General features: G+C 49.1%; 1 protein-coding gene across 1 annotated transcript in view; it reads left to right on the forward strand.

Annotated features, from left to right (window-relative positions):
• Positions 1-1,004: 1,004 nt before the first annotated feature.
• The window catches only part of ZDHHC1 (zinc finger DHHC-type containing 1), a 21,511-nt gene continuing 8,992 nt past the window's right edge, over positions 1,005-13,523 (forward strand). Inside the window, exons 1-3 of the mRNA XM_012811127.2 lie at positions 1,005-1,157; positions 7,986-8,032; positions 9,343-9,585. Coding sequence (XP_012666581.1) covers positions 8,024-8,032; positions 9,343-9,585 — 252 coding nt within the window. The 5' untranslated portion in view covers positions 1,005-1,157; positions 7,986-8,023. The remainder of the gene's footprint in view (positions 1,158-7,985; positions 8,033-9,342; positions 9,586-13,523) is intronic.

The following is a 13,523-nucleotide window of genomic DNA, read 5'->3' on the forward strand; positions in this document are numbered from 1 at the left end:
TGTATCTTCAAAACCTGTGGTACAGTGTCTTCGTATTTCTCTGCTCTCTGCTCCAACTTTATATGTCTTTCTCCTACTCTGAACCTCCTGCCTCCCTCTTACAAGGGCCCTTGTGACCACACTGAGCCCACCCAGATCACCCAAGAGACTCTTCCTCCATCTCCAGAATCTTAACTTAATCTCCTCTGCAAAATCCTTTTGACATGTCTGGTAACATACTCACAGGTTCCAGAAATTAGGGTGAAGACATCTTTGGGGGCCTCTTATTCCGACTACCACCCACTTTAACAAAATAAGAGGAAAAAAGGATATAAGTCAGGTAACAGGGAAGAGGAGCCCAGTGGAGACCAAGAGTAAATTTCCCATCAGAAGATGTGGACTTTCAGTAGATTTATGCTTGATTTAAAGGCAATAAGGAAATGAGATATTTTGTGCTACATATTTTAAGCTCTTACACTTCATGTTTTATATTATGGGGCACCTGCATTTTTAGTTATATCATTTATTTGTCCAGCTCAAATAAATGTGCAAGCTCCCTGAAGCACCAGGATCTCATGGATGTTCCCCAGGATATGTCCCGTGGCCGGCACATAATCTCATAAGCGTGCAAGTTGACTAAGGGTCTGCCTCAGAGTGATGGTCTCGGGAGGAACTGGATGGGGGGCGCCCTTAGGTCAAGTTAGGATTTTGGGAGGGCAAATTGGGGATCGAGGACGGGGAAAAGTGGGTTTTCTAGGACGGAGGTTAGAAAAAAATCAGGAAAGGACTGGCTGGGGCTCCAGGGGGTCCCTGGCAAACCCCGCCCCAAGCCAGGGTACCGGCGCGAAGTGACGCAGCGCGGTTTGGCCGCTGTGGGGCGCCGTAGCCCGCGCGGTTGCCCAGGGAACGGGCCCCGCGCCGGACGAGGCCCAGCCCGTCTTGGCCTGGCCTGGCCGTACCGCGAGCCCGCCAGAGCCGGAGGCGGAGGACAAGCCGGCCCAACCTCCGTCCGGGATGGGGCCCAGCTCCGGGGCGCGTTTCCGCCTGGTCCCGAGGACCGTCTCTGCTGCGAGGGTCTGAAGCTCAGCTGTTCGGGGAGGGTGGGTGGCCAGGCACGAGGGCTGAACTGCTGGCTGACCTTGGCAGGGCTGATCTGGCACGGCCGCCGCGACGCGCAGGTGAGGAGCCCTCGCCCCATTTCTCGCCTCAGAGCCTGGCCTGAGCTATCGGGTCGCGGCTGCCGCTGCCTGGCCGGGCTCTGGTCTCGCCTCTGCTCGGAGCCCGTGGCCTTAGCGCCAGGAACCCGGCAGAGTGCAGGGCATCCTTCCAGCATTCATCAGGTTCACAGATTAGCATTGAGCGCCTACTGTGTGCCAGGCTCAGTGCCACGCTCGGCACAGAGGCCTCCGAACAGGCGCGGCAGGTCTTCAGAACCCGCGGAGTGTTAAGGAGGCGGGTGGAGAGCAGGCGCCAGATACAGGACTACAGTGATTTTCAGGTCGGGTTAAGTGCTCTGGTGATAAAGTGGAGAGGTTAGTTAGGGAGAGTCTGTCTTAAAAGGCCAGTTTTAATCTAGGAGCTTAAGATTGGAAAGGAGCCAGCAATGTGAGCAGAGGAAAGGTGTTTCTGGAGTCAGGAAAAGCAAATGCAAAGATCTGGAGGCAGGAGGGTACATTATGGCACAGAAAGGGTGAGGAGAGCTCTGCAGGCCTGGTGGAGGTTTTAACTTTATCTCAGCAGGTCAAGGAAACTACTGAAGTACTTTGATGAGTTTCAAGTTTTGGAAAAGTGCATCCTCCTTCTGGCGTTGTAGGCAGCATGGTTGACAAGGCACACTAGGAAGTCAGCTGAGGGCCATCCTAGTTCTGCCAATCTAGCTGTTCCTCCTGGAAGAACTTACTTAGCCTCTCGGAGCCCAGTGTTCTCATCTGTGGAAAGAGGATGTTGTTCAGTATCTTGTTTATGAGTGAGAAAGTGAGGGGCCAGCTGGATCTGAGACCAGTGACTAGAGAGATGTATGAGGACAGCTTGAAATGACAGGACCTACCTCAGAGACTTGTGTGGGTTGGATAAGTAAATTCCATTAAAGCCCTCAAAGCAGTGCCTGGCACAGAGTAAGTGCCCTCTAAATACTAGGTTTGCTTATTGTCCTTGAAAACAGTGTAGGTGAGCGATGATGGAGGCTTGGGTTAGGACAATGGCAATAGAAATGGTAAGAAATGGCTTAACTGCCTTTACCAAAGGAGAGCTGGATTTAGACATGGGTGAAGGGTGGTCCCAGCTTTTGTGGAGCTGGTGGTTCACTGTGGGAGATGGGTTTGTAAACAGATAATCACCACGGAGATGCAATAAAAGCAATAATGGCACTCAATTAACCAGGTTTTGTTTTGTTTTGCTTTGCTTTTGTTTTTCTTACTTTGTTCTGTCATAGTTTTCTTCTTAATGACTGTTTCTTGGTGGGTGTTCCCCACGGCTGACTCCTACAGTCTTATGAGTTGATTTCCTGGTTAAAATCAACAACTCTTGCCTCCCTTCATTAGCTTTCTTTCTGCTCCATGTCACTCCCTCCTTCTTGTCCCCTTTCCTTGGCTTAACTTGGATCCCAGACAGTCTGCAGTGGTTGCCTCAGGAGGAGAATGGCACAGAAAATATTTGCAGACCACATGAAGTCAGAAGTGATTGAGGTTTCAAGCTTTTCTTGCCATACCATCAGACTTCTGCATATTGTTTATGAGAGAGAAAGTGAGGGCCTAGCCAGAGCAATGACTGGAGAGATCTTTGAGAACAACTTGAAGTTCCAGTTTTATTTCCAGGAGTTGTGTGATAATGTATCCCTTGGTTGAACTATGGCCACTTCTCAGAATTTTAAGGCCAGAGACTTCTTTGGCACCTGTGCAGAATTTTAATAAACAAAGTACTCATCCCTAACAATCTTTTGTAAGTGACTTTTGCAGTATAAAACAATGTGCACTGTGAAGTGTTTTCTTTCCAGCACCCCTTTAGGTTGTTAAATTGGACATCTGTTAAATCTCAGTGAAAATTATTTCAAAAGCAGATTCTGGGAAAAAGTGGAAAACATTTAGAAATACCCATAGATAGAAAATCTCTCACATGGAAACCATAAATCTGCTAACAGAAAGAAAAGAAGCTTGGGAGCAAAACTTCCCTGTAGAGTGCACCTTCCCTTTGGGTCCTGGGAGTCACAGAGAGCTGAGCTGGCATGAGCTGAGGACAAACAAGGCCCTGCCCAGCAACCCCTCTGTTGTGCTACTGGTTGTCTGATTCCAGCTTTGACAATATCCCTAACAGCTCTTCCTCACTGCTGTGCAGCTGAACAACCCAGAATTGCTTTCAAGAGTGAGAAAGCATTTCAGTAAAACCAAGCACTCTTGTTACACAGTTGTTAGGCAGGAATTCCTTGTCTAGCATGGTACAGAGAGAGCTCTGGATCACATAAGTACATTTGGTCTACATGGCAGCCTAGTGGGGCCAGGAGGGCAGGAGGTGATATCCTTTAATCATTTTTTATTTGACACACATTTTTTTTTTTCCAAAAGCAGTACATGGGCTGGGTAGGGTGGCTCACACCTGTAATCCTAGCACTATGGGAGACCAAGACAGGAGAATTGCTTAAGGGCAGGAGTGAGACCCGGTCTATATTAAAAATAGAAGAAAAATATTAGCCAGCCACAGGGGTTGATGCCTGTAGTCCTAGCTACTGGGGAAGCTGAGGCAGGAGGATCACTTAAGTCTAGGAGTTGCAGGTTGTAGTGAGCCATGATGATGCCACTGTACTCTACTGGGAGCAACAGAGTGAGAATCTGTCCCCAAAACACACAAACAACCCCCTCCAATGAAAACAGCATATACTCATGATTTTAAAAAATGCAAATCTCTGTTTTACAGCCTTTAGGCCTAGATCTCCTTGCCAGAGGCTTCCTGTGTTTGGTTCTTCACATTTCCTTCCAGACAGAGTCTGTACATACAGGAACATAAGTGTCTATTCATCCTCTTCGTTTTTCACTTAGTAGCTCACTTTGCAACTGTTCTACATCTTGCTTTTTCACTTAATTGTGTGTCAAGTATCATTCATCTCTCTCTTTTTAATCCCTTGTTTTTGGTGTCGTGTAGCATTCCATTGTGTGGATGTGCCATAGCTTGTTTATATTGTTTTTTGTTCTCCCCCCTCCAGAATTTTACTCTGTCACTCTGGGGTAGAGTGCTGTGGCTTCATAGCTCACAGCAACCTCAAACTCTTGGGTTTAAGAGATCTTTTGCTTCAGCCTCCTGAATAGCTGGGACTACAGGTGGCTGCCACAATTCCCGGCTAGTTTTTCTGTTTTTAATAGAGATGGGCTCTAGTTTTTCTATTTTAGTAGAGACAGGGTCTCCCTCTTGCTCACGCTGGTCTCAAACTCCTGGCCTCAAGCAATCTACCTACCTCAGCCTCCCAGAGTACTAGGATTACAGGCATGAGCCAGTGGTCCTGGCCTGTTTTTGTTCTTCATTATTACAAATAATACTGCAATGAGTCTTTGTGTATTCTGTGACTATATACATATATAAGATAAACACCCAGAAATGAAATGTCTGGGCCAAAAGGTAGTTTGGTAGACCTTGCCAAATTGCCTTCCAGCTAACTTTTTTGAAAGATGAGTACAGGAGAGCCAAAGAGAAGGATCTACGAAATTTGCCCACAGGTTCCTTCATCTGTGAGTGGTAGTGCAGGAACCAAAAAAAGACTGTGTCTGAGCCTTTTTCCTTGGTCCAACCTACCTCTCCCCATTGGTGGTTGTAGGCTCTTGAAGCCCCTGGTTCAGCCTTGTCATTTTCTCCTCTGACCCATCCCTATAATCTCCCAGTCCCTTAGCCTCCCCAATAAACACTCCTTAGTAATTCAGTAATTCTGAAATTCTCACGCCATGTGTAGGAATCCAGGGATGCCTACAGTCTCTCCAGGCTGGTACTTTTACCTAAGTTTGGTTCCTTTGACAATGCCATACATGAATTTCAGATCAACATTCCTAAATTTTTTTTTTTTTTTGATGAGACCAGAGGTGGGCAGGAGGGAAGTGAATCATTCATGTAACTATTCTACAGTTCATAGTAAGAACTTAAAATGTTGAGATTTCTTTCATTTAACTTAAGTAGGCAAATTAAGGTAATCTAACCTTGTTTTGAAAATGCTATTAGCAAATGAATGTTAAGGAGAATAGATTATTGTCCTCCTAGTAATGGCCTTCACTTCCTAGAGACAAATGGCCTTGTACTGCCCCTCCAACCTGCCTCAGACCCAGGCAGTAGTTCCTGTGGCCATAACACTTCCTTTTATCCCTGTCTCCATGACTCTTTATGGTTTATTCTGTGGAAGCAGAAGGTACATGGAGAACGTTTTACCAAACTCTCAGCTACCATAGATGGAGCTGGGGGTGCTGGGGGGTGGCAGGCAAGGGGAGTTTGCAGGCCTCACCGCCATCTGCTGACCATCTCTTTCCCCAAGCACAGGACTTGTGGACTCCTGGCCTCCCTAGGCCTTCTTACTGTAGTGTCACTTCCTGGAGTGCCCTCCTCCCCCATATAATTATAAAGCTTTCCAAAACACCACTCACCATATGTCACTCTCTTGTTTTAAACTCCCTTGATTCCCTGTGACTCTTTCAGCAGGGCAAAGCTTCCCTGCCTGGCCTTCTAGGTCTCCCTGTGACCTGAGTCCCGCAGCACTTCAGGGCCCATCTCTCACTGGGCCCTCCCCCACTCTTCCCTCTACCCCGCAACCTGTCCACTCTGTGTTCCACTCCATGGCTGGCCCTGGCATGGGCTTCTAGAATGCCCACTTGCCCACTGATGTCTGATTGTGCCTGTCTGGGCCCCCAGAAAGGAAGCCCCTTAGGCTACTTTAATTTGCTTAATTTGAGGGTAGGTACTGGGTGTCAACTGTGTTTATGTCCTTAGTGTAGGGGCTCTGCCAAAGTAAGCTCTGACTGGCCAACATCTGTGTGTGCCAGCTGGCCATGTTGTCGGGGAGTAGAGCCATACACCTTTCAATACGGACTCCTAGAAAAAGTGCTGAGAGGGGAGGGACAGCCAGAAAAGTCCCTGGGTCTGGTGCAGTGCGTAGTCCCATCCATCTTGGGGCCCCATCTTGGATTTTCTCTGACCTCCCACCCCTGTTAATCAAAACCTTTTGGGTTGAAGGAATTTATGGTCACCAACTCTGCAAGGGAAAATGTTATCAGTTACGAGTTGGCTGGCCCAGGCTTTCAGGACAGGTGGCATGCCTCTTGGCCAGCTTGAGTATCTATTCCAGAATGTTGCTGCTGCTGCTGCTGCGAGGGAGTTCTGTCCGACAGCACTATCCCCACATCACTGTCTAAGGCAAGTGGTACCTCTCTGGGCCAAGGATAACCTGATTTGGGGTCAGAACCATTCCCAAGGCTATTGGTGGCAGGCCCCAGTCTCAGATGGTAACTCTGACCTCAGGAGTCTGGGTGCAGCAGCCACTGGGGTTGCCTGTGGCCTTGCTAGTCAGTCAGGAGGCATCAGTCACATGCCTCTGTTTCTCTCTTTGGAAACTCCCTCAAGCTGTAGGGTTGTTTAGGTTTGAGATGGCAAAAAGAAAGCCAGAATTTAGAGATCCAAATTAATGGCTTTTCTTCAAAGCACTTGCCTTGGTGGGTGATGGTGTCACAGGAGAGCTGATATACAATCCCCAAGGATTTGCCCCAGAGCAGAACCACCCAGCTCAACCACCCAGGGCTTGACCTGATGACCTTTTATTGTTTCCAAAACTCAAGGACAAGGATTTGCTACTGCTGGGGACATTCAAAAGAAAGTGATGCCAGCTTATGGACCACTTTTGACACCTTAGATCAGAGGTGACAAGATTAGAATGACACCCAGTGGCTTAGCTCTTATTAATAGTGTGTTCCTTGGGCCACTGACTTAAGAAAGCAACTTCAACCAACCCTATCCCTTTGAACATAACCCTTATAAACTATCAGATGAACTAGCTTCAGCTTAGTGATCTGAAAACAAGCCAGAGAGCTAGTTCAGAGTAATGATAACATTTAGCATGTGGTGAGCATTTCTGTGTCAAAGATTTATTTACCTACAGTGTTGCTGATCTATATATCTCCCTTGAGAGGCATCCCACTGCTGATTTCTTTTCTTTTTTTTTTGAGACAGTCTCACTTTGTCACTCTGGGTAGAGTGCTGTGGCATCATAGCTCACAGCAACCTGGAAGTCTTAGGCTCAAGCAATCCTCTTGTCTCAGCCTCCCAAGTTAGCTAGGACTACAGGTACCCACCACCATGCCTAGCTAGTCTTTCTATTTTTATCATAGACGGGCTCTTGCTCTTGTTCAGTCTGGTCTTGAACTCCTGGCCTCAAGGACCTGCCACAATGCCTGGGTATTTTTAGAGATGGGGGTCTCAGGCTGGTCTTGAACTCAAGTAATCTGCCCGCCTCTGTATCCCAGAGTGCTAGGATTACAAGGGAGAGCCACTGTGCCTTGCCCCCACCCCTGTTTTTCAAATGAGGAAACTCAGGCCACTCAGCTAATAAGTACAGAGCTAGGAACTGAACCTATATCTGTTTCCTCCAAAGCTGGAGCTTTTTTATTTTTCCCTTTTATGTCATCTTATAGAAGACAAGGCAGGTAACCAAAGAATTCCTGTTGAATGTCTGGTAGAAAACTAAGATTGTTCCATTTAGCTTTGAGATGAGACTACTCAGAGGTGACTTGAAATAATGCCAAGCTTGGCTTTCAGGAGGCTGTGAGCCTTGGATGGACTGAAGGACAGAGTAGCTAAGAGTGACTGTCCAGCAGTCATGGTAATGATAGTCAGCAAAGGGAACTGGGTTACAGGAAGGGACAGATATGTGAGGGCTGTGTAGGGTAGGGGCGGGCTAGGAAGATTGGTAACAGGGCAGAGTAGGGCCTAGATAGCTTTGGGTGGACCAGGATTCTACTCCATTGCCGTGCCCACATTTCCTTTTATTTCAGATGTTTTCAAGTCAGCAAATGTTTACTGAGCATCTACTATGTACAAGGTATAGTTCTGGGTGCTTGGGGGAGGGCATGTGGGGGGTCATAGGAGAATGAATCACAGCACATTCACTGCCTTAAGGGAAAACTGTTGTAACAGGGGACCAGACATAAGGATGGCCAAGTGTACCAAATGACAAAGTGACTTGCCCAATAAGGACTCAGCACAAGGGCCCCCTGATTCCACTTGGTACATCAGAGAAAGTTTCCTGGGTGAAGGGACTGGTTGGTTCTGATGATCAGGTCTTATTTGTGGAGCTGAGAGGTAAGAAAGGCATTACCAGCAGATGTGCAGGGGGGAGTCCGCCATACCATTTTTGCTCAGTCAGATTCCCTGGCTCACAGGCAGGGGCTCCTGAAAGGAAAGTCCAGCTACTAGGGTTTTATCTCTGCTCCTGGCCCTTTCATCAAGAGCTCAGAGCTGGCCTATCTCCCCAGGTGTGCTGCTTGCCTCAGCTGTAGTCCCCTTTTGGGTCCAAATGATATCCACCCCATCCTGCCCTGCATTTATCTTTAGCTATCAGGCCAGCTATTGAGCTAAAGAGGAGCCGGTGGGGGCTGCTGCTATTTAGTGATCTGGCTTTGATTGAGGCCTGTCAAAGTGGGTTAGAGGGCATTAGCCCACCTTTTGCGGTAAATGTGCACGAGGTCCAGGGTTACTTAGATGTGGTCCTTCCTGCTGCTGGAGGGAAGTGAGAGGAATCCTTCCCTCTCTCATGTGTGCTGGCTTCTTCCCAGCTAAGTAGCCCTTCTGAGGCATGGGGCAGAGGTTCAGGGTCTCCCAATCTCAAGGGTTCCAGGTCTGCTGAGGGACAAAGGCATACCCTCTTCTGAGCACCCCACTCCCTGCCCCACAGAATACAGGGGCCGTCTTTGACACTTGCATTTGGACTCAGGACAGAGGTGACTAATCCTGACAGAATCAGCATGTGTTCTCATCGCTCTGGATGCAGCCAGATATTGTTACCAGATGAGAACATGTCTTATTGGGTTTAACTCTGATGGCTGTAGAGACAGAGCACTTTGAGGCAGCCACACTGTGTCCTGAATAAACTGGGTCCTCCTTCCTTGTCCTAGCTAGGCTGGGTCCAGAGTCTGCATTGGGATTTTGAGCTAGCACCCTGTAACCACCCTCCCCCACTGCCTGTCTCTATCATGCTAAGACCCCAAGTTGCCCTGCAGAAGTAGCTGGGTGGTGGCTTCAGGTCCCAGCCTACTCACTGTGGTACTAAAACCCGGCCAGCTACAGCGGGGCCCTGGGCTCCAGCCTAACCTCTTCCTGCCAATACTCTCATTGTTCTTTCTCCCTCTGGAGATGACCATCTGCAACAAGCCCTCCAACAAGACGGCCCCTGAGAAGAGTGTGTGGACAGCGGCTGAGCAGGCCAGCAGACCCTCCCCGGAACTACAGGGCCAGCGATCCCGCCGCAACGGGTGGAGCTGGCCTCCTCACCCCCTGCAGATCGTGGCCTGGCTGCTGTACCTCTTCTTTGCTGTGATCGGCTTTGGGATCCTTGTTCCCCTACTGCCTCACCACTGGGTGCCTGCTGGCTACGCTGTATCCTTGGGAAAGTGTGGGGCTAGTGGGGAGAAGAGGGAGGCCAGGGATAGACAGACATGGCAGAGGCCTGAAGCTGGGTTCAGAGCCTCAGGAAGCACAGGTGGGGGAGAGCAGGGTGGGCCCATTTCTAGGAACCAGCTGCTTACCTGCCTGGCCTCCATGTGACAGGATGAGTAGACCAATTTAAAGTGCTTTAGAGAATTTAAAGCCTCACACGGATGTGACTCTTACCAACCAAGGTACCATAGACGTGACCTCAGAAGACAGCCTTTTTTTTTTTTTTGAGACAGAGCCTCAAGCTATCCCCCTGGGTGGAGTGCCATGGCATCACAGCTCACATCCACCTCCAACTCCTGGGCTAAGGCGATTCTCCTGCCTCAGCCTCCCAAGCAGCTGGGACCACAGGCTCCCACCACAAGGCCCAGCTATTTTTTTGGTTGCAGCCATCATTGTTGTTTTGGTGGGCCCAGGCTGGATTCGAACCTACCACCTTAGGTGTATATGGCTGGCGCCTTGGCCACTTGAGCCACAGGCGCCATGCCAGAAGACAGCCTTAAACCATATTTAAGCTCATTGTGTTCAGAGTTAATCAAAGGACAAATTAGGGCATGGTTATTCTGTTTATGAAAGAAGCTTCCACTTTTCACAAAAAGTCACTCTTCTGTAACTCTCAAAGAGTCACAGAATTCGTTTAGATAGTAAGTCTTCTGGTACATTTAAAATGTGTTTTTTAGGGTGGCACCTGTGGCTCAGTGAGTAGGGCGCCAGCCCCATATACCGAGGGTGGTGGGTTCAAACCCGGCCCCGGCCAGACTGCAACAAAAAAATAGCTGGGCATTGTGGCGGGTGCCTGTAGTCCCAGCTACTTGGGAGGCTGAAGCAAGAGAATCACCTTAGCCCAGGAGTTAGAGGTTGCTGTGAGCTGTGATGCCACAGCACTCTACCGAGGGTGATAAAATAAGACTCTGTCTCCAAAAAAAAAGTGGTTTTTATTTATGGACAGATTTTCAGACTATGCCTAGGACTGTTTATAAGTTTATTGATTTTGTAACTCAGACCCTTTCAGGATGAGATTGAATGTGACAAGAGGCAAGATAGAGTTGCCCTGAAGGCTCCTGGGGACAGTGACAAACATGGATTTGCCTGAGCCCAGTGGTGTCATTGCCCCAGCCCCCAGGAGAAGAGGACATGGTTTTAAGGTCAGGGGGTTGAAGTGCCCTTGTCCAGAGAACTCGTACAAGAGTGTCCTGGCATGTGTGTCCTTTAAGAAGGTGATCCCTGAGCTGGTGGGTTCAAATCCAGCCCAGGGACATCAAACAACAATGACGGCTGCAACCAAAAAATAGCTGGGTGCTGTGGGTGCCTGTAGCCCCAGCTACTTGGGAGGCAGAGGCAGGAGAATCGCTTGAGCCCAGGAATTGGAGGTTGCTGTGAGCTGTGATGCCATAGCACTCTACCCAGGGTGACAGCTTGAGGCTCTGTCTCAGAAAAAAAAAAGAAGGTGATCTGGTGATCCTCAGGGGAAGGGAGCAAGAGTCACCTAAGGGTGATTGGCCGGGATGAGCTTAAAAGCCTGGGGGATAGAATCAGCAGCTGAGCTTGGTCCCTGCCAGGCCTTCAGGGCTGTGCAGGATTAAATAGCTTCTGTCAGCTCTCTGGGGCTCAGCCTCCTCCTCTGTCAGCTCTCTGTGTCTCAGCTTCCTCCTCTGTCTGACAGGAGGGGTCCTGTCTGCCTTCCGGGGTGAGAGGGTGGGGAGCATGTTAGGGTATGTGTGAGCACCAGAACACATAAACTGTAAATGTGAGTGTGCTGGCTTGGAAACTGAAGAGCCCTGGTACTGGCTTCTTCTTGCCTGAAGGAATGAGGTTCAAGGTCTTTCCATGGCTCTCTATGTTGTGGACCTTGTCTGCCTCCCAGTTTCCTCTGATATTGTGTTCCCTATTCTTCAACACTATGTCTGTCTGGAGGCCCCTTGATCTTTCCTTTTTTTTTTTTTTTTTTTTTTTTGAGACAGAGCCTCAAGCTGTCCCCCTGGGTAGAGTGCCATGGCATTACAGCTCACAGCAACCTCCAACTCCTGGGCTCAAGCGAGTCTCCTGCCTCCGCCTCCCAAGTAGCTGGGACCACAGGCGCCCGCCACAACGCCCGGCTATTTTTTGGTTGCAGCCGTCATTGTTGTTTGGCGGGTCTGGGCTGGGGATTCGAACCCGCCACCTTAGGTGTACGTGGCTGGCGCCTTAGCTGGTTGAGCTATAGGCGCCGAGCCCCCTTGATCTTTCCTTAACCCCAACACCCAGCTAAGTCAGAGGTTAAGCCCATGAGCTAAGCTGGCCTGCAGATTTTTCAAAAATTGAGATATAATTAACACACAAAATGCACAGATCTTAAGTGTTCCTTCTGTAGGTCTGTTTTAAAAATTATGTATTTCTTTAACATTTAAACATTGAGAAATCTCACATAAAAACCCAGATTTCTGGTTCCTTTGAGAAGTTAGCATTTGGCAACACAGACTCTCTATTCTTGCAAGGCAGCCATGAGCTGGAACCACACTCCAGCCATACCTTCGGCTGGCACTCTGCATGTTCCCAGCAGTGACGGTCTCCAGCCAGGCCCCTTTTCCTCTTTTCTTTACTTGCCAGGTCCCCATAATCCCTTCTTCCCCACGTCTCAGCTGAGTCAGTTCTTTCTCCATGAGGTCTTGGGGAGCCCCCTTCAGACTAGACAAGGTCACCTGGTTACAAATTGGCATAATCCAATGAACTTTCTTCACTGTAATTAACTCATTTTTTTAATGTCTATGGTTTTCTAGCAGACTGTTGTCTCCTCAGGGCTAGGGACAAGTCTGTCTTGTCCCTGTCATATCCTTCAGTACCTGGCCCAAAGAAAGATCTCAGTAAGCAGCTGATTGAATGAACCAGGGGGTGGAGCCAGAGAAGTGCTGGAGCCGAGGAAGCTAAATTTTTGCCTTCACTGGGTCTGAAGAAGGCTGGAGTTGGGGAGGTGCAGGAGCTGGCGATAACAGAGGTTTAAGACAAGCCAGAACAAAAGGGGTCTCCACCTAGCCTTGAGGAGTGAACTTTAGCTGGAGAACAGGGAGCAATTTGGGTTTAAGCTTTTAAAAAGCTCACTTTGTGAAGAATAGACTCTAAGGAACACAGGCTGAAGGGGCTGGGTTTAGGAGATACAGAGTGACCCAGCCAAGAGATGAAGACCTGACTGCAGCAGTGGCTATAGGGACAGAGAGGTCAGTGACAGCCAGGGGATTATCTCTCAGGTGTGGTGAGACACATCAGGGCAGAACCTGGCTCATGAAGAATGTTGGCAGCTAGGAAGAGGAGGAAGGGAAGAAAGGAGGTTGGACAGCAGACGGGTGAAGGATGGAGGATGGAGGGATGACGTCTGCCTGACTGGCAAGGGCATGGATGAAGAATAGGGTAGGCAGGTGGGGGGAGGGAGGGAAGAAAGTGGATGGCCACCTAGGAGGAATATATGGGTGATTTCACATAGAGACGTTGCAGCAAGTTGTTGGCATTTGGCCCAATCACTGAGCAGATACGTCCTGAAAGAGCTGCATTTCAGCTTCAGGAATTGACCATGCTGCACCCGTCAGGCTTTGAGCGTGGCAGGCCCTCCCAGACATTCGGCTTAGGGCTCCAGGTGCCTAGACTCCGGGTGGTGTAGGCAGTGAGTGTAAAAGTCCCTGTCTGCAAGGGATTCTCTATCTGGCCCAGTTACTCTAAGGGGATAGCTGAAGCCCTCTCAGAGCTGACTTCTTTTGAAAGCAAGATAAACAGGTTCACAACTTAAACTTTAGGTCCCTTGACCTTAGGGGATGGATAAGGTCAAGACCTTAGGTTTGGCTCGGCGCCTATAGCTCAACGGGCTAGGGCGCCAGCCATGTACACCTAAGGTGGCGGGTTCAAATCCCCAGCCC

Source organism: Otolemur garnettii, unplaced genomic scaffold (assembly GCF_000181295.1).
Source record: "Otolemur garnettii isolate 467f Iridium unplaced genomic scaffold, OtoGar3 scaffold00151, whole genome shotgun sequence".
Lineage (NCBI taxonomy): Eukaryota > Metazoa > Chordata > Mammalia > Primates > Galagidae > Otolemur > Otolemur garnettii.